This window comes from Rhinoderma darwinii, unplaced genomic scaffold (assembly GCF_050947455.1).
Source record: "Rhinoderma darwinii isolate aRhiDar2 unplaced genomic scaffold, aRhiDar2.hap1 Scaffold_3956, whole genome shotgun sequence".
Taxonomy (NCBI): Eukaryota; Metazoa; Chordata; class Amphibia; order Anura; family Rhinodermatidae; genus Rhinoderma; species Rhinoderma darwinii.
The window spans coordinates 33,643-58,569 of NW_027463567.1; the positions used below are offsets into that span (position 1 = coordinate 33,643).

The 24,927-nt window shown below is 45.2% G+C and overlaps 3 protein-coding genes across 3 annotated transcripts; 2 read left to right on the forward strand and 1 right to left on the reverse strand.

The window, feature by feature from the left end:
• Positions 1-253: 253 nt before the first annotated feature.
• Positions 254-979, forward strand: LOC142708478 (histone H1.11R-like). The gene has a single exon (XM_075848403.1). It carries the CDS (start codon positions 279-281, stop codon positions 951-953), a length of 675 nt encoding a protein of 224 aa, XP_075704518.1. The 5' UTR covers positions 254-278; the 3' UTR covers positions 954-979.
• Positions 980-1,841: 862 nt separating this feature from the next.
• LOC142708476 (histone H3) lies at positions 1,842-2,267 on the forward strand. Its single transcript, XM_075848402.1, has one exon. It carries the CDS (start codon positions 1,857-1,859, stop codon positions 2,265-2,267), a length of 411 nt encoding a protein of 136 aa, XP_075704517.1. The 5' UTR covers positions 1,842-1,856.
• A 2,810-nt stretch (positions 2,268-5,077) lies between these two features.
• On the reverse strand, positions 5,078-8,688 carry LOC142708475 (histone H2A type 1-like). Its single transcript, XM_075848401.1, has 3 exons — positions 8,671-8,688; positions 6,674-6,756; positions 5,078-5,375 (listed from the first exon to the last, which is right to left on the reverse strand). The coding sequence occupies exons 1-3, from the start codon at positions 8,686-8,688 to the stop codon at positions 5,078-5,080; spliced, it is 399 nt and encodes a 132-aa protein (XP_075704516.1).
• Positions 8,689-24,927: the final 16,239 nt, after the last annotated feature.

Genomic DNA, 24,927 nt, shown 5'->3' on the forward strand with positions numbered 1-24,927 from the left:
GAATGTCAGGGAGGGGGAAGTCACGTAGAGTGCCCGCTCGCCCGGCCGCTTCTAGTCGGTAAAGGGCTCTTATCCCGGGCAGGGAAGCACAAGGGGAGAGCGGAGCTTCACTGCTGTCAGATGAGGAAAGGGAGGACATGTGATCAGTGTCAGCCAATAGACGCTCAGGACAATCGCAGCCAATCACCGAGCAGCCGCTGTACATATAAGAGGCCCCAGCTCCCTCCTCAGTGTTTCCCTCGCAGGATTATTGTTTTAGTGTATTCTCGTGTTATACGATGGCAGAGACCGCACCAGCCGCCGCTGTCCCTCCCGCCGAGCCGGCCGCCAAATCCAAGAAGCAGCCGAAAAAACCTGCAGCAGGGGGCGCCAAGAAAAACAAAAAACCCTCCGGTCCCAGCGTGTCAGAGCTCATCGTGAAAGCCGTGTCCGCCTCCAAAGAGCGCAGTGGGGTGTCTCTGGCCGCCCTGAAGAAGGCTCTGGCTGCTGGAGGATACGATGTAGACAAGAACAACAGCCGCCTGAAGATGGCGCTCAAGACTCTGGTGACCAAGGAAACCCTGCTCCAGGTGAAAGGCAGCGGCGCCTCCGGCTCCTTCAAGCTGAACAAGAAGCAGCAGGAGACTAAGGACAAGGCGGCCAAGAAGAAGCCGGCGGCTGCTGCCAAATCCCCGAAGAAGACTCCGGCCAAGAGCCTGACAAAGGCCAAGAGGCCTGCCGCTGCCAAGAAGGTGGCGAAGAGCCCCAAGAAGCCAAAACCTGCCCCCAAGAAAATAACAAAGAGCCCAGCAAAGAAGGCGGCCAAGCCCAAAGCTGCCAAGAGTCCGGCTAAGAAAGCTGCCAAGAGTCCGGCTAAGAAAGCTGCCAAGAGTCCGGCAAAGAAAGCGCCCAAAGCTGCCAAGAGTCCGGCTAAGAAAGCGTCTAAATCCAGGAAGACCGTGGCGAAGAAATAACCGAGAGCCGCCCGTTTCTTGTCCCACAAAGGCTCTTTTCAGAGCCACCACCTTCTCCCCGTCAGAGCTGTATGATCACTTGCCGCTATTTCCTCCGGTACAGACAGCAGCGCGATCCTGAGATAAAGGAGGCGCTATCATCGCGTGTGCACGGAGGAGCTTCATGTCCCTGTTACTCTATGACACGGGTCATTTCTGGTCATCGCGCTGGACGCCATAGCTGCTGTATCCGGACCTCCACAGTGTCCGTCCCGTCACTATGGTGTAACATCCAGGCAGAGTTTATCAGGTCACAGTCCACCAGGTGTAATGTGTGAATAAGGACCGGGGCAGCAATAGACTTGTAGCTTACAGCACAGGATCCACGTGAAGGAGGCCGATGGTTTACACTCTCTCCGGTGTAAATAGAGCACAATGTCCCCTCCTCCTCATTACACGTGGTGGATGGTGACCCTTATATGCTGCCTCTGGATGCGGGGCACAGTGTCCTGTGTAAGGATGGGGTGGGGGATTGTCCCTTTGTGTGATCTATAAAACTCTGCAGCGGCGGATGATGGGGAAGTAGTCTCTTATATAACGCTGTGTACGTGATCTGCGGACATGGAAATACAGTGAGCTGTTACTGATGACAACTATTTCGCAGAGCTGGAGAAATGATCTCATTAACGCCCCCTGTTGTACAAGCTGCGTCTGGTCATCATGTAAACCGGTGTCCGCCTCTTCGGAGCGGTGATTGGTCGCGAATATCACATTTGCTTTGTCGGGCGCATATTTTTATGAAGAAGCCAATAGAATGTAGGGGTGTGCCTTTCATGGACCAATGAGGACACGCTCAAGTGTATAAATACTCTGCTCTGTCCTCTCCTCGTATCAGTCTACAAGTGTGCACGTTGTTATAGAGCTATGGCCAGAACAAAGCAGACCGCGCGTAAATCCACCGGCGGGAAAGCGCCCCGCAAGCAGCTGGCTACTAAAGCTGCACGGAAGAGCGCTCCCGCTACCGGCGGAGTGAAGAAGCCTCATCGTTACCGCCCGGGCACAGTCGCTCTCCGTGAAATCCGCCGCTACCAGAAGTCCACGGAGCTTCTTATCCGTAAGCTGCCCTTCCAGCGCCTGGTGCGAGAGATCGCTCAGGACTTCAAGACCGATCTGCGCTTCCAGAGCTCAGCAGTCATGGCTCTGCAGGAGGCCAGCGAGGCTTATCTGGTCGGACTGTTTGAGGATACCAACCTGTGCGCCATCCACGCCAAGAGGGTCACTATCATGCCCAAAGACATTCAACTGGCCCGCAGGATCCGTGGTGAGAGGGCTTAGGTCTGAACCCGGCACCGACTACAACACAAAGGCTCTTTTCAGAGCCACCAAATCCTCCCTCAAACGAGCTGAATCCTTTTCCTCCGTTATTCTACCGCGACTCCCGCTGGCTTCTCGGTGCTCTGCTATTAATATGTGGAGATGCTATGTTAACCCTTTCAGTGCTTGGCGCCATTTACACTATAACCAGTCCCCGTCTCTAGCGCTCACGTTATCCGGCCCTTTCATCAGTCCTGTCATGTGTTATGCCGGGTGTCTGCGCTGTATTCATCACCTCCCTCTCCGGCTGTATCGTAGCGATAACCCGCCCCACTCCTCACTGATGACCGTACATCGCTCTTCCTATAATAACCTCCGCTGCTGCTGCTAGGAATGACGCCGTTATGTGCAGCTAATGATCCACCGCTGACCAGTGTGTGCGGAGTCCTTGTTCCCTACTCCTTGTAAAGGCAAACCAGGCGCAGCGTGTAGGGTGGGGAGCAGGTATCCTCCGCCCGGTGTGAACACAAGCGCAGTGGAATTATACTCTTATTCTGTGAGGTCATGATCATCGGGTGTAGTTCTGGTCACCGTTGTAAATCAGAGATCTAAACGCATTAACACTGCCCGAGTCCTCTCCTCCCTATTCATTCTATAAAACCGTTGTGGCCTAAGGGGTGATCTGCGTGCACACAAATCCTGAACCTGACGGCAGATGACGAGCAGCCGCCATACTAATCCAAGACGTCACGCTTGTTCCTTGTTTTCTTAACATTACTCTTTAGATTTGGGGCAGATAGAGATTACACAGCAGTCGCGCTATAAGCGGGAAAAGAGCGGCCGGTATTGTAAAATGAGAGTGAAATTCAAAATCTGAGTTAAGCCAATCAACGGGAGGGGGAGGGATTGGTAATGTGAATTTACTGAGAGAAACGCCCCGGAAGTGACATGTATTACAGTTCTCTCTCTGGTCCACCCAAGGTCTATATAAAGACGCACCCCGCGGTTGTCGGTACAACAGTTCTCTTTAGCTCCAGCTTACAGGATGTCTGGTCGTGGTAAAGGAGGAAAAGGACTCGGAAAGGGCGGTGCCAAGCGGCACAGGAAGGTGCTCCGTGATAACATCCAGGGCATCACCAAGCCTGCAATCCGCCGTCTAGCTCGCAGGGGAGGCGTCAAACGCATCTCCGGTCTCATCTATGAAGAGACTCGCGGCGTCCTGAAGGTTTTCCTGGAGAACGTCATCCGTGACGCCGTCACCTACACCGAGCACGCCAAGAGGAAGACCGTCACCGCTATGGACGTGGTGTACGCGCTCAAACGCCAGGGCCGCACTCTCTACGGCTTCGGAGGTTAATTCCCCTCCTGCTCAGCTCCATCTTACACAACACAAAGGCTCTTCTCAGAGCCGCCACATCCTCTATAGATCAGCTATGATGTCTGCTGGTGACCGCTCGTGTATCATCTGAGCAGTGACCTTCTACTTCTATATACACGGGGGTAGGGGCTTCAGTATCACGTCGGTCTTCCAGTGAGGAGCCGGATATGTGGACTGCACTATGTCCCCTAATAACGTCCTAGAAGCAGCTGCCTGAATTGGGTCTTAGACCAGGGAATGTTAATCTGAAGGGAAAGAGTGCCTTAGTGCTATACTTGCTGCCGAGTGATCCTCCGGCAGGAAAACACCTCCTCGTAGCGGCGCTGCGGGGCGCCGTTTGTGCCGATGCCTGTACGTACACGAGTGGCAGAAACTCACCGCTGAATATCCGCTCAGTTGCTCATAGCGCTGTATAAGCGCACGAGCAGTGGATCAAACAGCGGACTTGCGGTGTTGCTTCTTCGGCGTCCAGCTTGCTGCTGGGCAACGTGCTTTCCGCAATCCTTGGAGAGAGGGCCAGTGTTTTCTTAGCTGCTGTCACTGCTACTAATGTTACCAGATTCTTACAACAAACAATAAATCTGTTACTGGGACCAACTTTGACACAAGTATCGGCTCGTATTGCTTCGTATCTCATTCTGCCGGACGGCTGGGATTAATAAGGCTGCTGGCAATAAATCTGTTAACCTCTAGTACTAATAATGAATCTGTCTGCTGTCCCTATATAGGACTCACTTTATTACAGTAACGCGTGCAGTTTCTTGCAGAGCAACATTTAGTGAGACGCATTCAATGAATGAAAAAGGAGAAACTGATGCAGCTGATACGGCATTTTACAAGAGCAAAACCCAATGTTGGAGGGGCCGTGTTTTCCAAGCTGCTCTCATTGCTACAAATGTTACAAGATTTTCAAAACAAACTAGCAATTTGTAGCACCAAGTTCCACATAAGTATGGACTTGCATTGTCTTGTATGTCACTTTGCCAGACTGCTGGTATAATCGCGCTGCTGGCAATACAATGACAGGAAACAGAATGCACCTATTTCTACTTCGTACTAACACTGTGCGTTGTCTATACTTAGGACTCCCCTCATCCCACTAACGCATGAAGTTGCTGCAGAGTAACATTTACTGAGACGCATTCGAAGAATCCAGTGAGACTGGAAGATATAATTTAAGACACTATGTAGTCGGGGGCGAGTTGTAGATCATGAACATGAATCACTGGAGTAGTTGTACTATTAATGTGTTCTGTACAGTATAGTTAGTGCATCAATGAGGACAGCGCCACCATCCGCACGAGGCAGTAGTGAATGTATAGGTCATAAGTAATGCAGCAGTTGTATACCCCGACCCTTACTCATCAGAGATCAGCGGTGACAGCTCTGTTCTAAGGACCATGTGGGCGGCTCTTAAAAGAGCCTTTGTGGTTAAATGTGGGATAAGCGGCGCTCACTTGCTCTTGGCGCTTTTGCTGCTTTCGGTCTTCTTGGGCAGCAGAACGGCCTGGATGTTGGGCAGGACGCCTCCCTGAGCGATGGTCACACCACCCAGCAGTTTGTTGAGCTCCTCCTCGTCATTGAGCACGGCCAGCTGCAGTTGACGGGGGATGATTCGGGTCTTTTTGTTGTCCCGGGCGGCATTTCCGGCCAGTTCAAGGATCTCAGTGGTCAGATATTCCAACACAGCGGCCAGGTAGATCGGAGCGCCGTCGCCGACCCTCTCAGCGTATTTGCCCTTGCGGAGAAGTCTGTGCACACGACCGACAGGGAACTGAAGTCCTGCCCGGGATAAAAATAATATTACATCTTTGTAATTTAATGGTCTCATTTATTTTTCTACTTGATTTATATTGACTCCTGCACCCTATAACGAAGCAGTTAGGTGCTGAGTTCAGTAACACTACAGTGCCAGCCCATGCACCTGGGTTTGAAGCTTGCTGCGTGCCGCTGGTGTGGTAGATGGCATTCTCCTTACTTATGCAAGTTTCCTGGGGATAGAACCTGCATGTTCCTGACTCTTCTGCTGGCAGAGAACTTTACCAGTGCGCTACCTCTACTGTTGAGAGCCAGCTGCAAAATATTCCAAAGATGACATGTTCTTATTCCTGCTGGAAGTGATCTTTACATTTGGTCTTGTGGGGACAATAAGAAAGTCCAAATATCAGCCAGTGCTGGTGGCAGGGTGCATGATCAGTGTGTAGCCAGTGAGTGTCTTCTGTGTGGTCTCTGGTTCAAATCCTAATGTGTGGCCTTAACCAAAAGATACCTTGATGGGTGGTGTTTATAGTGGTGTGGATGCAGCACAATGAGATTGTCACTGCTTAAGAAAGTTACTTATGTGAAGAATGTTACATATACAGCTGTCACTTTTTTGAGAAAGCTGTACTTAGCTACTTTTTCTAACAGTATTCTCACTCTCACAGGTATCATAACCCAATACTCCTTAGGAAAGGGGGAAGTACCCCAAGGTCACCAGGAGGACAACATGGGGATTAGAACCCACATTGTACAGCAGTGACCCCTGCACTCAACTCAGATCACACAAGCTGTGAGCCAGCTGGACAGCAGATACACAATAACACATTTATCAACTCTTTAAAAATCAGGGGTAATCAGACTTTCAACAAGAGAAACGCTACATCTCATTAGCGCTTTTAAGACTGGAGACACAAGGTGGAGATCCTGGGGATAGAACCTGTATGTCCCTGACTCATCAGCTTCCTGCTAATTCACGAGCAGATAACTTTAACAGTGCGCTACCTCTGCTGTCGAGAGACAGTCACAAATTCTTCCAAAGGTGACGTTCTTATTCCTGCTGGAAGTGATATTACATTTGGTCTAATGGGAACAATAAGAAGCTCTAGCGAATAACCTCAGCTGGTGGTGTGGTACTTAACCAGTGACTAAACAGTGAGAGTCTTCTGTGCAGATCCTGGTACAATTCCTGATGTGTAGCCTTGTCTGAAAGGATACCTTACTGTGTGCAGGCAGAATAATGAGTAGGTTGCTGCATGAGAAAGGTACTTATGCTGCTGAACCATCTTACTTTTCTACTACATTATTGCAGATTTCAGCAATATCCTCATCACTGAAACAAGTGTCACATTTCATCACGCCATAGATGGTGCTCTATGGGAAAGGGGGAAAGTTGAATTATGAGCACATAAGCTGTGAGCTCGCTGCTCAGTGGCTCCACCAGAACATATTATTCATCTCATAGAAAAGCGCAGTAACCTGACATTCAACAGAACTCACTTTAGACCGAATCAGGGAACAAGTGGGCTGCGGGCTGCGGACTGCGTGCTGGGGGGCTTAGGGTTTAAGTGCTTAGGCCAGGAACGCTGCAATGTTAGTGCATGTCCCTGTCTTAGATCAGCTAGAATCTCTAGTAGTATTCTGACATTTCACGTTCTTAAAATATAGTAGAGATAATGATTTATTTCAACCTTTATTTCTTTCATCGCATTCCCAGTGGCTCAGACGTTTAAATACACCAAGTTTTTTTGTTTTTTTTTTCAATTCTATTTTTATTAAAACGTTTTTTTTATTACAGATAAATAGACAAACAATGGAGCACAAAGTCATTTGCTGACCCCGCAGGGCGGCTTAAAAAACACATGATATCTCAAAAGCCTGTGTAGCTAAGAAATCTTATGTACCAATAACAATAGTTGAACAAAAGCAAAAGTAAAAATACAAAAAACACAATTGTATAGACATATATTTTATATAGTACGGAGTACAAAATGCGGTCGAGACCAGACCGCTTAATAAAACATAATGAAAAGAAATGGAAGCAAAATAAAAAGACGGAGGGCGACCTCCAATCAAGGTGTCGTCTGTTATGGAAGATTATTAGAAGTAGCAGGAAGGTAAATATGTAGCATCAATAACCATAGAATTAGAATACCCAAGGTTATAGGCCAAAGAGATATCATCATATGTCGCTATATGAGTAGGTGGGAAGGACAGCACACAGGTTATAAAACAATCAGTCTAGATAGCGAGAGAAGGAGTATGAGAAGCCCCATCCTGTACATTTTATACTTAATCTACCTGTCCCATGTGCGGAAGATCTTTAGTCTATTACCAGATTCCCCCCAAAAAAGTTCTTAGAACCTCCTTCGATCCAACATTGGCGGGAAAAGGTCCATTAGTTATACAGATGTCTCCACTCCTCCAGAGCCAACTTGATGGCCAGTAACTCCCGATCCCCAATAGAGTAATTGCGCTCTGCGGAGGAGAAAAGTCTCGAGTAATAGCCACATACTACTGCCTTTCCCTTGAGGCTTCTCTGGAACAGAAGTGCACCTGCACCAACAGAAGAAGCGTCCACCTCCAACGAGAACTGCCGAGTCACGTCAGGATGATGGAGGATCGAGGCTGAAATGAAGGCATTTTTGAGGCTATTGAATTCGGATTCTGCATCTGGAGTCCACACCTTGGCGTTTATACCTTTCTTGGTAAGGGTAGAGATGGGGGCCGTCAGTGAAGAGAAGTTTGGGATGTATTGCCAGTAGAAGTTTTGTACGGTGTATGGACCGCAGGCCCTGAGGACGTGGCCACCCCAGAATGGACTTTACTTTCTCAGGATACATCTTGAGACCCTGATCCGAGATGATGTAGCCCAAGAAGGGCAGAAAATTATTTTCAAAAGTGCATTACTCCAACTTGGCATACAGGCAATTCCCCCTTAAATCACAACAGGGCTTGACGGACATGCCTCCGATGTGTCATCTGATTTGGGGAGAAAATCAAAATGTCATCGAGATAGACCACAACAAAAACATAGAGGAGATCTCAGAAGATACAATTCACAAATTCTTGGAAGACCGCTGGAGCATTACACAGGCCGAAGGGCATCACCAGGTATTTATAGTGCCCGTCCCGGGTGTTAAATGCCATCTTCCACTCATCACCTTGATGGATTCGGATAAAGTTGTAGGCCCCGGGGGGCGTGGCTTAGGCATGGCAGTGTGAAGACGTGTGTCTCTGCAGCTCCGGACTCACCCAGCCGAAAATCGCCTGACAGGGCTCACTCACCAGTCCCCGACTCAGCATGACCAGGGGGAAATATCGCAGGAACCTTCCAGACACCTCGGGCACCTCGTCAATCGGCCGGTTCCTCCGGTCCACGCTGGACGGCGTTCCTCAGCGGTCCTCTTCTTCTCCTCCTGCAGGCCGCACCCAGACCCCGCCGCCTCGTGGGCACACTCCGCCTTCTTCCTCTGCTGATCAGATGCCAACCGGCAGCTGCTCCCGCGCCCCTGGAGGGGAGATGGCACCTGTGGAGAGAGGTCAGCGTGGGTCAGAATTTCGAGGGCCGTCCCCAGGGGAGGCTGTTCCCCTTCTCCAGCCCCAGAAAACACCCGGACACGGGGTGACGACCATGGCGCCACCAAGCAGGGTGCATGAGGCAACATTTTTACTGCCCGCCCAGCGGCAGGCGACAACGCAGGATAGCCAGCAGAGTCAGGGAATGCCAGACATTTTCAGGGGGACCCCCACCCTCACCCCACCGGTACACCTGGGGGAATATCACACCGGCCCGTCCCTGGCCTCCCACTCTCCATGGAACGGACCCTGGCGGAACTTTGGGAGATGGTCAAAGTACTCCCCACCAAAACCGACTTGGATCTCCGCCTCAACCGGTTGGAGGAGAAACATGACAGGGCCATTGGCGCGGTCACACAAGACGTGCGTGATCTGGCCACGAGGGTGGAAACCTTGGAGTGCCAGCATTCTATATCCTCCCTGGACATCTCGGTCCTCTCTCAATCTTTGGCTACTCAGGGTACGCAACTACGTGACCTCTCCCTGCATTTGAATGATGTCGAGAATAGGCGGAGGCGTAACAATTTGAAACTACGGGGTTTTCCGGAGTCTGTACCCCCAGATGGACTTTATGATGTTGTGACACACATTTTCAACAAACTCCTAGATCGCCCGCGGGATATGCCCATAGGAATGGACATAGTTCACAGGCTGGCGGGCCCCCGGAACAAAGAATGTAACCGACCCAGAGATGTTATCTGTAGAGTGCATTTCTACAAACAGAAAGAGGAGATTGCCCGGAGAGCTTGGGAAAAGGGGGCTGTTCCTTTCAACGGTACCGAGATAACAGTCCTGCCAGACATCTCAAGGCTGACACTCTCCATGCGCAGAACTATCCGCCCATTATTGGAAGCAACAAAGGCGGCAGGAGCAACCTACAGGTGGGGATACCCCTTCCACATCATCCTTCGCAGACAGGGAATGTCATTTGCGGTCCGTTCTAAAGATTACCTAGAGGAGGCCTTCCGGTTCCTGGAGATCCCACCAGTGCGGTTACCAGACTGGACTGAACCCCCAGCACCGTTTGCTCTGAGAGGAGGACCATACCCATACTCGGTGTCTCATCTTCCGTCTCGCCCAGGAGCTGAGCCGACTGAACCCCGATCTCCAGAACGTCGATCCCCGCACCGAGACCGTGAAAGCGGGCTCGTTGACCCTCGTCCTCCAGGACGGCGTTCTCCGCGGAGGGACTGACTGATCTTTGGCGTTCTTATGTGGACATTTATTTGTCACTCACTCCACCTTTTTCTTCCATAGGGCTCTTGGAGGGCAGTGAAGACAGAGTCGTTGTTGGTGTTGCTCTTAGGCCATTTGTATTGCTGTGGGCCTGTGGGGAGGGGTGGTCTTTTCCGGTTGGGGATGTTTTAATTGTTTCACCTGTTTCACCAAGGAGGGGATGGTGGGCTCCGGTAATAGTTGATTTGGTGAGTCCGGGGCTGGGATGCAATTTATTTGAGATATCTAGTTGACTACTTGTTTACTGAAACACTGTCTTTGCATGGCTGTCTTTCCTCGTTCTCTGTTAGGGTTCCGTGTAGCTGTGTCGTACTCAGAGGTCTTCTGTGGGTGACATAGCACACGTTGAGTAGTGGAGAGATTTCGAACTCCGACTTTAGAGAACTTGTGTTTTCTGGCACCTTCTGTACTGCTGCTCATGTACAGGAGCTTTTCTTCTTCTTTTTCTTCTTCTTATTCTTTTTCTCTCTCCCCCTTCCCCTCTGTCCATTCCTAAGTCCGCTATCATGTCTGACATTACGGTTGTCTCCCTGAATACGCAGGGTCTGAATATTCCTGAAAAGAGGTCCTCCATTCTCCGACTTCTGTGGAAAAGAAAAGCACACGTGGCCTTTCTGCAGGAAACCCACTTTCGGGCGGACTGCATACCGAAGCTCACGGACTCCAACTATCCTGATGGGTATCATAGTGTATCCCCTGACTCCAAGTCCAAGGGGGTCTCCATCCTGATCTCGCGTTCTCCCCATTGGGAACATGTGGAGACTTGCACGGATGGAGTGGGCCGGTACCTTTTCGTGAAGGGTAAGTTGGATAACACATTGTACACACTGGCCTCATACTAACTCCCTAACACTGGTCAAGTGGCCTTCTTGGATAGAGTTTTAGGGGTACTGGAAGGCTTTCTGGAAGGCACCTTAATACTGGGGGGGGATTTAAATGTCACATTGGATCCCGTATTTGACACCTCGCGAGGGCACTCCTCTCTACCCAGGGCAGCTCACCGTCGTATATGACGATTGCTGCATGAGCACCAACTCGTAGACGCGTGGCGGGTCCTGCATCCCTCAACCAAACACTACATGTTTTATTGAATTATTTGAATTTATTAAATGATAGTTTTCCTAAATAAAAAACACTGCTGTAATCTACATCGCAGCGCCGATCACATCATGTACAAGATAGGGCACTTATAATGTGGTGACAGCCTCTTTATTACTAGGACCACTGTTATCTACATTACAGCGCCAATCACATCATGTACAAGATAGGCCACTTATAATGTGGTGACAGACTCTTTATTACTAGGACCACTGTTATCTACATTACAGCGCCAATCACATCATGTACAAGATAGGCCACTTATAATGTGATGACAGCCTCTTTATTACTAGGACCACTGTTATCTACATTACAGCGCCGATCACATCATGTACAAGATAGGCCACTTATAATGTGGTGACAGACTCTTTATTACTAGGACCACTGTTCTCTAGATTACAGCGCCGATCACATCATGTACAAGATAGGCCACTTATAATGTGGTGACAGCCTCTTTATTACTAGGACCACTGTTCTCTAAATTACAGCGCCGATCACATCATGTACAAGATAGGCCACTTATAATGTGGTGACAGAGCCGCTTTATTACTAGAACCACTGTTATCTACATTACATCACCGATCACATCATATACAAGATAGGCCACTTATAATGTGGTGACAGCCTCTTTATTACTAGAACCACTGTTATCTACATTACATCACCGATCACATCATATACAAGATAGGCCACTTATAATGTGGTGACAGCCTCTTTATTACTAGGACCACTGTTATCTACATTACAGCGCCCATCACATCATGTACAAGATAGGCCACTTATAATGTGGTGACAGCCTCTTTATTACTAGGACCACTGTTATCTACATTACAGCGCCGATCACATCATGTACAAGATAGGCCACTTATAATGTGGTGACAGACTCTTTATTACTAGGACCACTGTTATCTACATTACAGCGCCCATCACATCATGTACAAGATAGGCCACTTATAATGTGGTGACAGCCTCTTTATTACTAGGACCACTGTTATCTACATTACAGCGCCAATCACATCATGTACAAGATAGGCCACTTATAATGTGGTGACAGACTCTTTATTACTAGGACCACTGTTATCTACATTACAGCGCCAATCACATCATGTACAAGATAGGCCACTTATAATGTGATGACAGCCTCTTTATTACTAGGACCACTGTTATCTACATTACAGCGCCGATCACATCATGTACAAGATAGGCCACTTATAATGTGGTGACAGACTCTTTATTACTAGGACCACTGTTCTCTAGATTACAGCGCCGATCACATCATGTACAAGATAGGCCACTTATAATGTGGTGACAGCCTCTTTATTACTAGGACCACTGTTCTCTAAATTACAGCGCCGATCACATCATGTACAAGATAGGCCACTTATAATGTGGTGACAGAGCCGCTTTATTACTAGAACCACTGTTATCTACATTACATCACCGATCACATCATATACAAGATAGGCCACTTATAATGTGGTGACAGCCTCTTTATTACTAGAACCACTGTTATCTACATTACATCACCGATCACATCATATACAAGATAGGCCACTTATAATGTGGTGACAGCCTCTTTATTACTAGGACCACTGTTATCTACATTACAGCGCCCATCACATCATGTACAAGATAGGCCACTTATAATGTGGTGACAGCCTCTTTATTACTAGGACCACTGTTATCTACATTACAGCGCCGATCACATCATGTACAAGATAGGCCACTTATAATGTGGTGACAGACTCTTTATTACTAGGACCACTGTTATCTACATTACAGCGCCAATCACATCATGTACAAGATAGGCCACTTATAATGTGGTGACAGACTCTTTATTACTAGGACCACTGTTCTCTACATTACAGCGCCGATCACATCATGTACAAGATAGGCCACTTATAATGTGGTGACAGCCTCTTTATTACTAGGACCACTGTTATCTACATTACAGCGCCGATCACATCATGTACAAGATAGGCCACTTATAATGTGGTGACAGCCTCTTTATTACTAGGACCACTGTTATCTACATTACAGCGCCGATCACATCATGTACAAGATAGGCCACTTATAATGTGGTGACAGACTCTTTATTACTAGGACCACTGTTATCTACATTACAGCGCCCATCACATCATGTACAAGATAGGCCACTTATAATGTGGTGACAGACTCTTTATTACTAGGACCACTGTTATCTACATTACAGCGCCGATCACATCATGTACAAGATAGGCCACTTATAATGTGGTGACAGACTCTTTATTACTAGGACCACTGTTATCTACATTACAGCGCCAATCACATTATGTACAAGATAGGCCACTTATAATGTGGTGACAGCCTCTTTATTACTAGGACCACTGTTATCTACATTACAGCGCCGATCACATCATGTACAAGATAGGCCACTTATAATGTGGTGACAGACTCTTTATTACTAGGACCACTGTTATCTACATTACAGCGCCCATCACATCATGTACAAGATAGGCCACTTATAATGTGGTGACAGACTCTTTATTACTAGGACCACTGTTATCTACATTACAGCGCCGATCACATCATGTACAAGATAGGGCACTTATAATGAGGTGACAGACTCTTTATTACTAGGACCACTGTTATCTACATTACAGCGCCAATCACATTATGTAGGAGACAGGGCACTTATAATGAGGTGACAGAGCCTCTTTAACCCCTTAAGGACGCAGACACTTTTAGACCATATGACACAGCCTCATTTTTTAAATCTGACATGTGTCGTCACTTCATGTCGTAATAACTCTGGAATGCTTTTACCTATCCAAGCGATTCTGAGATTGTTTTCTCGTGACATATTGTACTTTATGTTAGTGAAAAAATTTCGTCAATAAAGTCAATATTTTTTGTGAAAAATACCAAAAATTAGAGAAAATTTGCAAAAATTAGCATTTTTCTAAATTTAAATGTATCTGCTTGTAAGACAGATAGTAATACCACACAAAATAGTGACTAGTTAATATTTCCCTTATGTCTACTTTATGTCTTTTCCATTTTTTGAACATCTTTTTATTTTTCTAGGACGTTATTAGGCTTATAAGTTTAGCAACAATTTCTCATATTTTCAAGAAAATTTCAAAAGGCTATTTTTTTTAGGGAACAGTTCAGATCTGAAGTGGCTTTGAGGGCCTTATATATTAGGAACCCCACAAATCACCCCATTTTAAAAACTGCACCCCTTAAAGTATTCAAAACAGCATTTAGAAAGTTTCTTAACCCTTTATGCGTGTCACAAGAATTAAAGAACAGTGGAAGGGAAATTTGCAAATTTCATTTTTTTTTTTGCAGTAATTCCATTTGAATCAATTTTTCCTGTAATACTGAAGGTAAATACAAGAGAAACACAACTGAATATTTATTGCCCTGATTCTGCAGTTTTTAGAAATATCCCACATGTGGCCCTAATGTGCTACGGGCCTGAAACAAAGGCCCCAGTAGCAAAGGAGCACCTAGAGGATTTTTCGACCTTCCTTTTCTTAAATTATATTTCAGGCACCATGTCCGGTTAGAAGAGGTCTTGTGGTGCAAAAACAAAGGAAACCCCCCAAAAGCGACTCCATTTGGGAAACTACACCGCTTGAGGAATTCATCTAGGGGTGTAGTGAGCATTTTGACCACACAGGTATTTCATAGATTTCTTTAGAATTGGGCAGTGAAAATGAAAAATTACATTATTTTCCAATAGGATGTAGCTTTACCTCAAAATGTTGAATTTGTTTAACAAAAAAATAAGGAAAAGCACCCCAACATTTGTAAAGCAACTTCTCCCGAGTACGGAAATACGGCAACATGTGGTCATAAACTGCTGTTTGGGCAAGCAGCAGGACTCAGAAGGGAAGGAGCGCCATTTAGCTTTTGGAGTACAGATTTTGCTGGTTTGATTTCTCGGCACCATGTCGCATTTGTAAAGCTCCTAAGGTACCAGTACAGTGGAAACCCCCCAAAAGTGACTCTATTTGGGAAACTACACCCCTAGAGGAATTCATCTAGGGGTGTAGTGAGCATTTTGACCCCCCCCCCCAGGTGTTTCATAGATTTCATTAGAATTGGGCAGTAAACATAATACGTCCCTGTTCCTTCATATTACAGGCTTTATGTCCCTGTTCCTTCTTATCATCGGAATTACGTCCCTGTTCCTTCATGTTACATGCATTATGTCCCTGTTCCTTCATGTTACAGGCATTTTGTCCCTGTTCCTTCATATTACAGGCATTATGTCCCTGTTCCTTCATCTGTACCGGCATTATGTGCCTGTCCCTTCATCTTACCGGCATTATGTCCCTGTTCCTTCATACTATCGGCATTACGTCCCTGTTCCTTCATATTACCGGCATTACGTCCCTGTTCCCTCATATTACAGGCTTTATGTCCCTGTTCCTTCTTATCATCGGAATTAAGTCCCTGTTCCTTCATGTTACATGCATTATGTCCCTGTTCCTTCATGTTACAGCCATTTTGTCCCTGTTCCTTCATATTACAGGCATTATGTCCCTGTTCCCTCATCTGAACCGGCATTATGTGCTTGTTCCTTCATCTTACCGGCATTATGTCCCTGTTCCTTCATCTGTACCGGCATTATGTGCCTGTCCCTTCATCTTACCGGCATTATGTCCCTGTTCCTTCATACTATCGGCATTACGTCCCTGTTCCTTCATATTACCGGCATTACGTCCCTGTTCCCTCATATTACAGGCATTATGTCCCTGATCCTTTATATTACAGGCTTCATGTCCCTGTTCCTTCATATTACCGGCATTATGTCCCTGTTCCCTCATCTTACTGGCATTATTTCCCTGTTCCTTCGTATTACCGGCATTATTTCCCTGTTCCTTCATATTACCAACATTATGTCCTTGTTCCTTCATATTACCGGCATTATGTCCCTGTTCCTTCATATTACAGGCATTATGTCCCTGTTCCTTCATATTACCGGCATTATGTTCCTGTTCCTTCATCTTACCGGCATTATGTCCCTGTTCCTTCATATTACCGGCATTACGTCCCTGTTCCTTCATATTACCGGCATTACGTCCCTGTTCCTTCATATTACCGACATTATGTCCGTTCCTTCAAATTACAGGCATTATGTCCCTGTTCCATCATATTACCGGCATTATGTCCCTGTTCCTACATATTACAGGCATTATGTCCCTGTTCCTTCATATTACAGGCATTATGTCCCTGTTCCTTCATATTACCGGCATAATGCGCCTGTTCCCTCATATTACAGGCATTATGTCCCTGATCCTTCATATTACAGGCTTCATGTCCCTGTTCCTTCATATTACAGGCATTATGTCCCTGTTCCCTCATCTTCGAGGCATTATGTCCCTGTTCCATCATATTACCGGCTTTATGTCCTTGTTCCCTCATATTACAGGCATTATGTCCCTGATCCTTCATATTACAGGCTTCATGTCCCTGTTCCTTCATATTACAGGCATTATGTCCCTGTTCCCTCATCTTCGAGGCATTATGTCCCTGTTCCATCATATTACCGGCTTTATGTCCTTGTTCCCTCATATTACAGGCATTATGTCCCTGATCCTTCATATTACAGGCTTCATGTCCCTGTTCCTTCATATTACAGGCATTATGTCCCTGTTCCCTCATCTTCGAGGCATTATGAACCTGTTCCTTCATATTACAGGCTTTATGTCCCTGTTCCTTCATATTACAGGCTTTATGTCCTTGTTCCCTCATATTACCGGCATTACGTCCCTGTTCCTTCATATTACAGGCATTATGTCCCTGTTTCTTCATATTACCGGCATTATGTCCCCGTTCCTTCTTATTACCGGCATTATGTCCTTGTTCCTTCATATTACCGCCATTATGTCCCCTTTCCTTCATATTACAGGCATTACGTCCCTGTTCCTTCATATTATCGGCATTACGTCCCTGTTTCTTCATATTACAGGCAATATGTCCCTTTTCCTTCATATTACCGGCATTATGTCCCTGTTCCTTCATACTATCGGCATTACGTCCCTGTTCCTTCATATTACCGGCATTACGTCCCTGTTCCCTCATATTACAGGCATTATGTCCCTGATCCTTCATATTACAGGCTTCATGTCCCTGTTCCTTCATATTACCGGCATTATGTCCCTGTTCCCTCATCTTACTGGCATTATGTCCCTGTTCCTTCGTATTACCGGCATTATTTCCCTGTTCCTTCATATTACCAACATTATGTCCTTGTTCCTTCATATTACCGGCATTATGTCCCTGTTCCTTCATATTACAGGCATTATGTCCCTGTTCCTTCATATTACCGGCATTATGTTCCTGTTCCTTCATCTTACCGGCATTATGTCCCTGTTCCTTCATATTACCGGCATTACGTCCCTGTTCCTTCATATTACCGGCATTACGTCCCTGTTCCTTCATATTACCGACATTATGTCCGTTCCTTCAAATTACAGGCATTATGTCCCTGTTCCATCATATTACCGGCATTATGTCCCTGTTCCTACATATTACAGGCATTATGTCCCTGTTCCTTCATATTACAGGCATTATGTCCCTGTTCCTTCATATTACCGGCATAATGCGCCTGTTCCCTCATATTACAGGCATTATGTCCCTGATCCTTCATATTACAGGCTTCATGTCCCTGTTCCTTCATATTACAGGCATTATGTCCCTGTTCCCTCATCTTCGAGGCATTATGTCCCTGTTCCATCATATTACCGGCTTTATGTCCTTGTTCCCTCATATTACAGGCATTATGTCCCTGATCCTTCATATTACAGGCTTCATGTCCCTGTTCCTTCATATTACAGGCATTATGTCCCTGTTCCCTCATCTTCGAGGCATTATGTCCCTGTTCCATCATATTACCGGCTTTATGTCCTTGTTCCCTCATATTACAGGCATTATGTCCCTGATCCTTCATATTACAGGCTTCATGTCCCTGTTCCTTCATATTACAGGCATTATGTCCCTGTTCCCTCATCTTCGAGGCATTATGAACCTGTTCCTTCATATTACAGGCTTTATGTCCCAGTTCCTTCATATTACAGGCTTTATGTCCTAGTTCCCTCATATTACCGGCATTACGTCCCTGTTCCTTCATATTACAGGCATTATGTCCCTGTTTCTTCATATTACCGGCATTATGTCCCCGTTCCTTCTTATTACCGGCATTATGTCCTTGTTCCTTCATATTACCGCCATTATGTCCCCTTTCCTTCATATTACAGGCATTACGTCCCTGTTCCTTCATATTATCGGCATTACATCCCTGTTTCTTCATATTACAGGCAATATGTCCCTTTTCCTTCATATTACCGGCATTATGTCCCTGTTCCTTCATACTATCGGCATTACGTCCCTGTTCCTTCATATTACCGGCATTACGTCCCTGTTCCCTCATATTACAGGCATTATGTCCCTGATCCTTCATATTACAGGCTTCATGTCCCTGTTCCTTCATATTACCGGCATTATGTCCCTGTTCCCTCATCTTACTGGCATTATGTCCCTGTTCCTTCGTATTACCGGCATTATTTCCCTGTTCCTTCATATTACCAACATTATGTCCTTGTTCCTTCATATTACCGGCATTATGTCCCTGTTCCTTCATATTACAGGCATTATGTCCCTGTTCCTTCATATTACCGGCATTATGTTCCTGTTCCTTCATCTTACCGGCATTATGTCCCTGTTCCTTCATATTACCGGCATTACGTCCCTGTTCCTTCATATTACCGGCATTACGTCCCTGTTCCTTCATATTACCGACATTATGTCCGTTCCTTCAAATTACAGGCATTATGTCCCTGTTCCATCATATTACCGGCATTATGTCCCTGTTCCTACATATTACAGGCATTATGTCCCTGTTCCTTCATATTACAGGCATTATGTCCCTGTTCCTTCATATTACCGGCATAATGCGCCTGTTCCCTCATATTACAGGCATTATGTCCCTGATCCTTCATATTACAGGCTTCATGTCCCTGTTCCTTCATATTACAGGCATTATGTCCCTGTTCCCTCATCTTCGAGGCATTATGTCCCTGTTCCATCATATTACCGGCTTTATGTCCTTGTTCCCTCATATTACAGGCATTATGTCCCTGATCCTTCATATTACAGGCTTCATGTCCCTGTTCCTTCATATTACAGGCATTATGTCCCTGTTCCCTCATCTTCGAGGCATTATGTCCCTGTTCCATCATATTACCGGCTTTATGTCCTTGTTCCCTCATATTACAGGCATTATGTCCCTGATCCTTCATATTACAGGCTTCATGTCCCTGTTCCTTCATATTACAGGCATTATGTCCCTGTTCCCTCATCTTCGAGGCATTATGAACCTGTTCCTTCATATTACAGGCTTTATGTCCCTGTTCCTTCATATTACAGGCTTTATGTCCTTGTTCCCTCATATTACCGGCATTACGTCCCTGTTCCTTCATATTACAGGCATTATGTCCCTGTTTCTTCATATTACCGGCATTATGTCCCCGTTCCTTCTTATTACCGGCATTATGTCCTTGTTCCTTCATATTACCGCCATTATGTCCCCTTTCCTTCATATTACAGGCATTACGTCCCTGTTCCTTCATATTATCGGCATTACGTCCCTGTTTCTTCATATTACAGGCAATATGTCCCTTTTCCTTCATATTACCGGCATTATGTCCCTTTTCCTTCATATTACCGGCATTATGTGCCTCTTCCTTCATATTACAGGCAATATGTCCCTTTTCCTTCATATTACCGGCATTATGTCCCTGTTCCTTCATATTACAGGAATTATGTCCCTGTTCCTTCATATTACCAGCATTATGTCCCTGTTCCTTCATATTACAGGAATTATGTCCCTGTTCCTTCATATTACCGGCATTATGTCCCTGTTCCTTCATATTACCGGCATTATGTCCCTGTTCCTTCATATTACAGGCATTATATCCCTGTTCCTTCATATTACCGGCATTATTTCCCTGTTCCTTCATATTACTGCCATTATGTCCCTGTTCCTTCATATTACAGGCACTGTATTCCAGTTCCTTCATATTACCGGCATTATGTCCCTGTTCCTTCATATTACCGGTATTATATCCCTGTTCCTTCATATTACCGGCATTATGTCCCTGTTCCTTCGTATTACAGGCATTATTTCCCTGTTCCTTCATATTACTGCCATTATGTCCCTGTTCCTTCATATTACAGGCACTATATTCCCGTTCCTTCATATTACCGGTTCCTTCATATTACCGGCATTATGTCCCTGTTCCTTCATATTACCGGCATTATGTCCCTGTTCCTTCATTTTACAGGCGTTATGTCCCTGTTCCTTCATATTACAGGCGTTATGTCCCTGTTCCTTCATATTACAGGCATTATGTCCCTGTTCCTTCATATTACCGGCATTATGTCCCTGTTCCGTCATATTACAGGCATTATGTCCCTGTTCCTTCATATTACAGGCATTATTTCCCTGTTCCTTCATTTTACCGGCATTATGTCCCTGTTCCTTCATATTACAGGCATTATGTCCCTGTTCCTCCATATTACAGGCATTATGTCCCTGTTCCATCATATTACCGGCATTATGTCCCTGTTCTTTCATATTACAGGCATTATGTCCCTGTTCCATCATATTACCGGCATTATGTCCCTGTTCCTTCATATTACCGGCATTATGTCCCTGTTCCTTCATATTACAGGCATTATGTCCCTGTTCCTTCATATTACAGACATGATGTCCCTGTTCCTACATATTACAGACATTATTTCCCTGTTCCTTCATATTACAGGCATTATGTCCCTGTTCCCTCATATTACCGGAATTATGTCCCTGTTCCTTCATATTACCGGCATAATGCGCCTGTTCCTTCATATTACAGGCATTATGTCCCTGATCCTTCATATTACCGGCATTATGTCCCTGTTCCTTCATCTTACCGGCATTATATCCCTGTTCCTTCATATTACCGGCATTATGTCCCTGTTCCATCATATTACCGGCATTATGTCCCTGTTCCTTCATATTACAGGCATTATGTCCCTGTTCCATCATATTACCAGCATTATGTCCCTGTTCCTTCATATTAAAGGCATTATTTCCCTTATCCTTCATATTACCGGCATTATGTCCCTGTTCCTTCATATTACCGGCATTATGTCCCTGTTCCTTCATATTACAGGCATTATATCCCTGTTCCTTCATATTACCGGCATTATTTCCCTGTTCCTTCATATTACTGGCATTATGTCCCTGTTCCTTCATATTACAGGCACTATATTCCCGTTCCTTCATATTACCGGCATTATGTCCCTGTTCCTTCATATTACCGGCATTATATCCCTGTTCCTTCATATTACCGGCATTATGTCCCTGTTCCTTCATATTACAGGCATTATTTCCCTGTTCCTTCATATTACTGCCATTATGTCCCTGTTCCTTCATATTACAGGCACTATATTCCCGTTCCTTCATATTACCGGCATTATGTCCCTGTTCCTTCATATTACCGGCATTATGTCCCTGTTCTTTCATATTACAGGCATTATGTCCCTGTTCCTTCATATTACCGGCATTATTTCCCCGTTCCTTCATATTATCGGCATTATGTCCCTGCTCCTTCATATTACCGGCATTATGTCCCTGCTCCTTCATATTACCGGCATTATGTCCCTGCTCCTTCATATTACCGGCATTATATCCCTGTTACTTCATATTGCAGGCCTTATGTCTCTTTTCCTTCATATTACCGGCACTATATCCCCGTTCCTTCATATTACCGGCATTATGTCCCTGTTCCTTCATATTACCAGCATTATGTACCTGTTCCTTCATATTACAGGAATGATGTCCCTGTTCCTTCATATTACAGGCATTATGTCCCTGTTCCTTCATATTATCGGCATTATGTCCCTGTTCCTTCATATTACAGGCATTATGTCCCTGTTCCTTCATATTACAGGCATTATGTCCCTTTTCCTTCATATTACCGGCATTATGTCCCTGTTCCTTCATATTACAGGCCTTATGTCCCTTTTCCTTCATATTACCGGCATTATGTCCCTGTTCCTTCATATTACCTGCATTATGTCCCTGTTCCGTCATATTACAGGCATTATGTCCCTGTTCCTTCATATTACAGGCATTATTTCCCTGTTCCTTCATATTACCGGCATTATGTCCCTGTTCCTTCATATTACAGGCATTATGTCCCTGTTCCTTCATATTACTGGTATTATGTCCCTGTTCCATCATATTACCGGCATTATGTCCCTGTTCCTTCATATTACAGGCATTATGTCCCTGTTCCATCATATTACCGGCATTATGTCCCTGTTCCTTCATATTACAGGCATTATGTCCCTGTTCCTTCATATTACCGGCATTATGTCGCTGTTCCTTCATATTACAGGCATTATGTCCATGTTCCTTCATATTACAGACATGATGTCCCTGTTCCTACATATTACAGACACTATTTCCCTGTTCCATCATATTACCGGCATTATGTCCCTGTTCCTTCATATTACCGGCATAAAGCGCCTGTTCCATCATATTACCGGCATTATATCCCTGTTCCTTCATATTACCTGCATTATGTCCCTGTTCCGTCATATTACAGGCATTATGTCCCTGTTCCTTCATATTACAGGCATTATTTCCCTGTTCCTTCATATTACCGGCATTATGTCCCTGTTCCTTCATATTACAGGCTTCATGTCCCTGTTCCTTCATATTACAGGCATTATGTCCCTGTTCCCTCATCTTCGAGGCATTATGAACCTGTTCCTTTATATTACCGGCTTTATGTCCTTGTTTCCTCATATTACAGGCTTTATGTCCCTGTTCCTTCATATTACAGGCTTTATGTCCTTGTTCCCTCATATTACCGGCATTACGTCCCTGTTCCTTCATATTACCGGCATTATGTCCCTGTTCCTTCGTATTACAGGCATTATGTCCCTGTTCCTTCATATTACCTGCATTATGTCCCTGTTCCGTCATATTACAGCCATTATGTCCCTGTTCCTTCATATTACAGGCATTATTTCCCTGTTCCTTCATATTACCGGCATTATGTCCCTGTTCCTTCATATTACCGGCATTATGTCCCTATTCCTTCATATTACAGGCATTATATCCCTGTTCCTTCATATTACCGGCATTATTTCCCTGTTCCTTCATATCACTGGCATTATGTCCCTGTTCCTTCATATTACCGGCATTATGTCCCTGTTCCTTCATATTACCTGCATTATGTCCCTGTTCCGTCATATTACAGGCATTATGTCCCTGTTCCTTCATATTACCGGCATTATGTCCCTGTTCCTTCATATTACCGGCATTATATCCCTGTTACTTCATATTGCAGGCCTTATGTCCCTTTTCCTTCATATTACAGGCACTATATCCCCGTTCCTTCATATTACCGGCATTATGTCCCTGTTCCTTCATATTACCGGCATTATGTCCCTGTTCCTTCATATTACCTGCATTATGTCCCTGTTCCGTCATATTACAGGCATTATGTCCCTGTTCCTTCATATTACCGGCATTATGTCCCTGTTCCTTCATATTACCTGCATTATGTCCCTGTTCCGTCATATTACAGGCATTATGTCCCTGTTCCTTCATATTACAGGCATTATTTCCCTGTTCCTTCATATTATCAGCATTATGTCCCTGTTCCTTCATATTACAGGCATTATGTCCCTGTTCCTTCACATTACTGGCATTATGTCCCTGTTCCTTCATATTACAGGCATTATGTCCCTTTTCCTTCATATTACAGGCATTATGTCCCTGTTCCTTCATATTACTGGTATTATGTCCCTGTTCCATCATATTACCGGCATTATGTCCCTGTTCCTTCATATTACAGGCATTATGTCCCTGTTCCATCATATTACCGGCATTATGTCCCTTTTCCTTCATATTACAGGCATTATGTCCCTGTTCCTTCATATTACCGGCATTATGTCGCTGTTCCTTCATATTACAGGCATTATGTCCCTGTTCCTTCATATTACAGACATGATGTCCCTGTTCCTACATATTACAGACACTATTTCCCTGTTCCATCATATTACCGGCATTATGTCCCTGTTCCTTCATATTACCGGCATAAAGCGCCTGTTCCTTCATATTACAGGCATTATGTCCCTGATCCTTCATATTACCGGCATTATGTCCCTGTTCCTTCATATTAAAGGCATTATGTCCCTGTTCCATCATAATACCGGCATTATGTCCCTGTTCCCTCATATTACCGGCATTATGTCCCTGTTCCTTCATATTACAGGCATTATATCCCTGTTCCTTCATATTACCGGCATTATTTCCCTGTTCCTTCATATCACTGGCATTATGTCCCTGTTCCTTCATATTACCGGCATTATGTCCCTGTTCCTTCATATTACCTGCATTATGTCCCTGTTCCGTCATATTACAGGCATTATGTCCCTGTTCCTTCATATTACCGTCATTATGTCCCTGTTCCTTCATATTACCGGCATTATATCCCTGTTACTTCATATTGCAGGCCTTATGTCCCTTTTCCTTCACATTACAGGCACTATATCCCCGTTCCTTCATATTACCGGCAT

Coding starts and splice junctions, on each gene's coding strand:
- LOC142708478 (XM_075848403.1), top strand. CDS start 279: ATGGCAGAGACCGCACCAGCCGCCGCTGTCCCTCCCGCCGAGCCGGCC.
- LOC142708476 (XM_075848402.1), top strand. CDS start 1,857: ATGGCCAGAACAAAGCAGACCGCGCGTAAATCCACCGGCGGGAAAGCG.
- LOC142708475 (XM_075848401.1), bottom strand. Junction 5,376..6,673: donor TGCAATAATGTAGTAGAAAA/GTAAGATGGTTC, acceptor TCGTGTGCACAG/ACTTCTCCGCAAGGGCAAAT.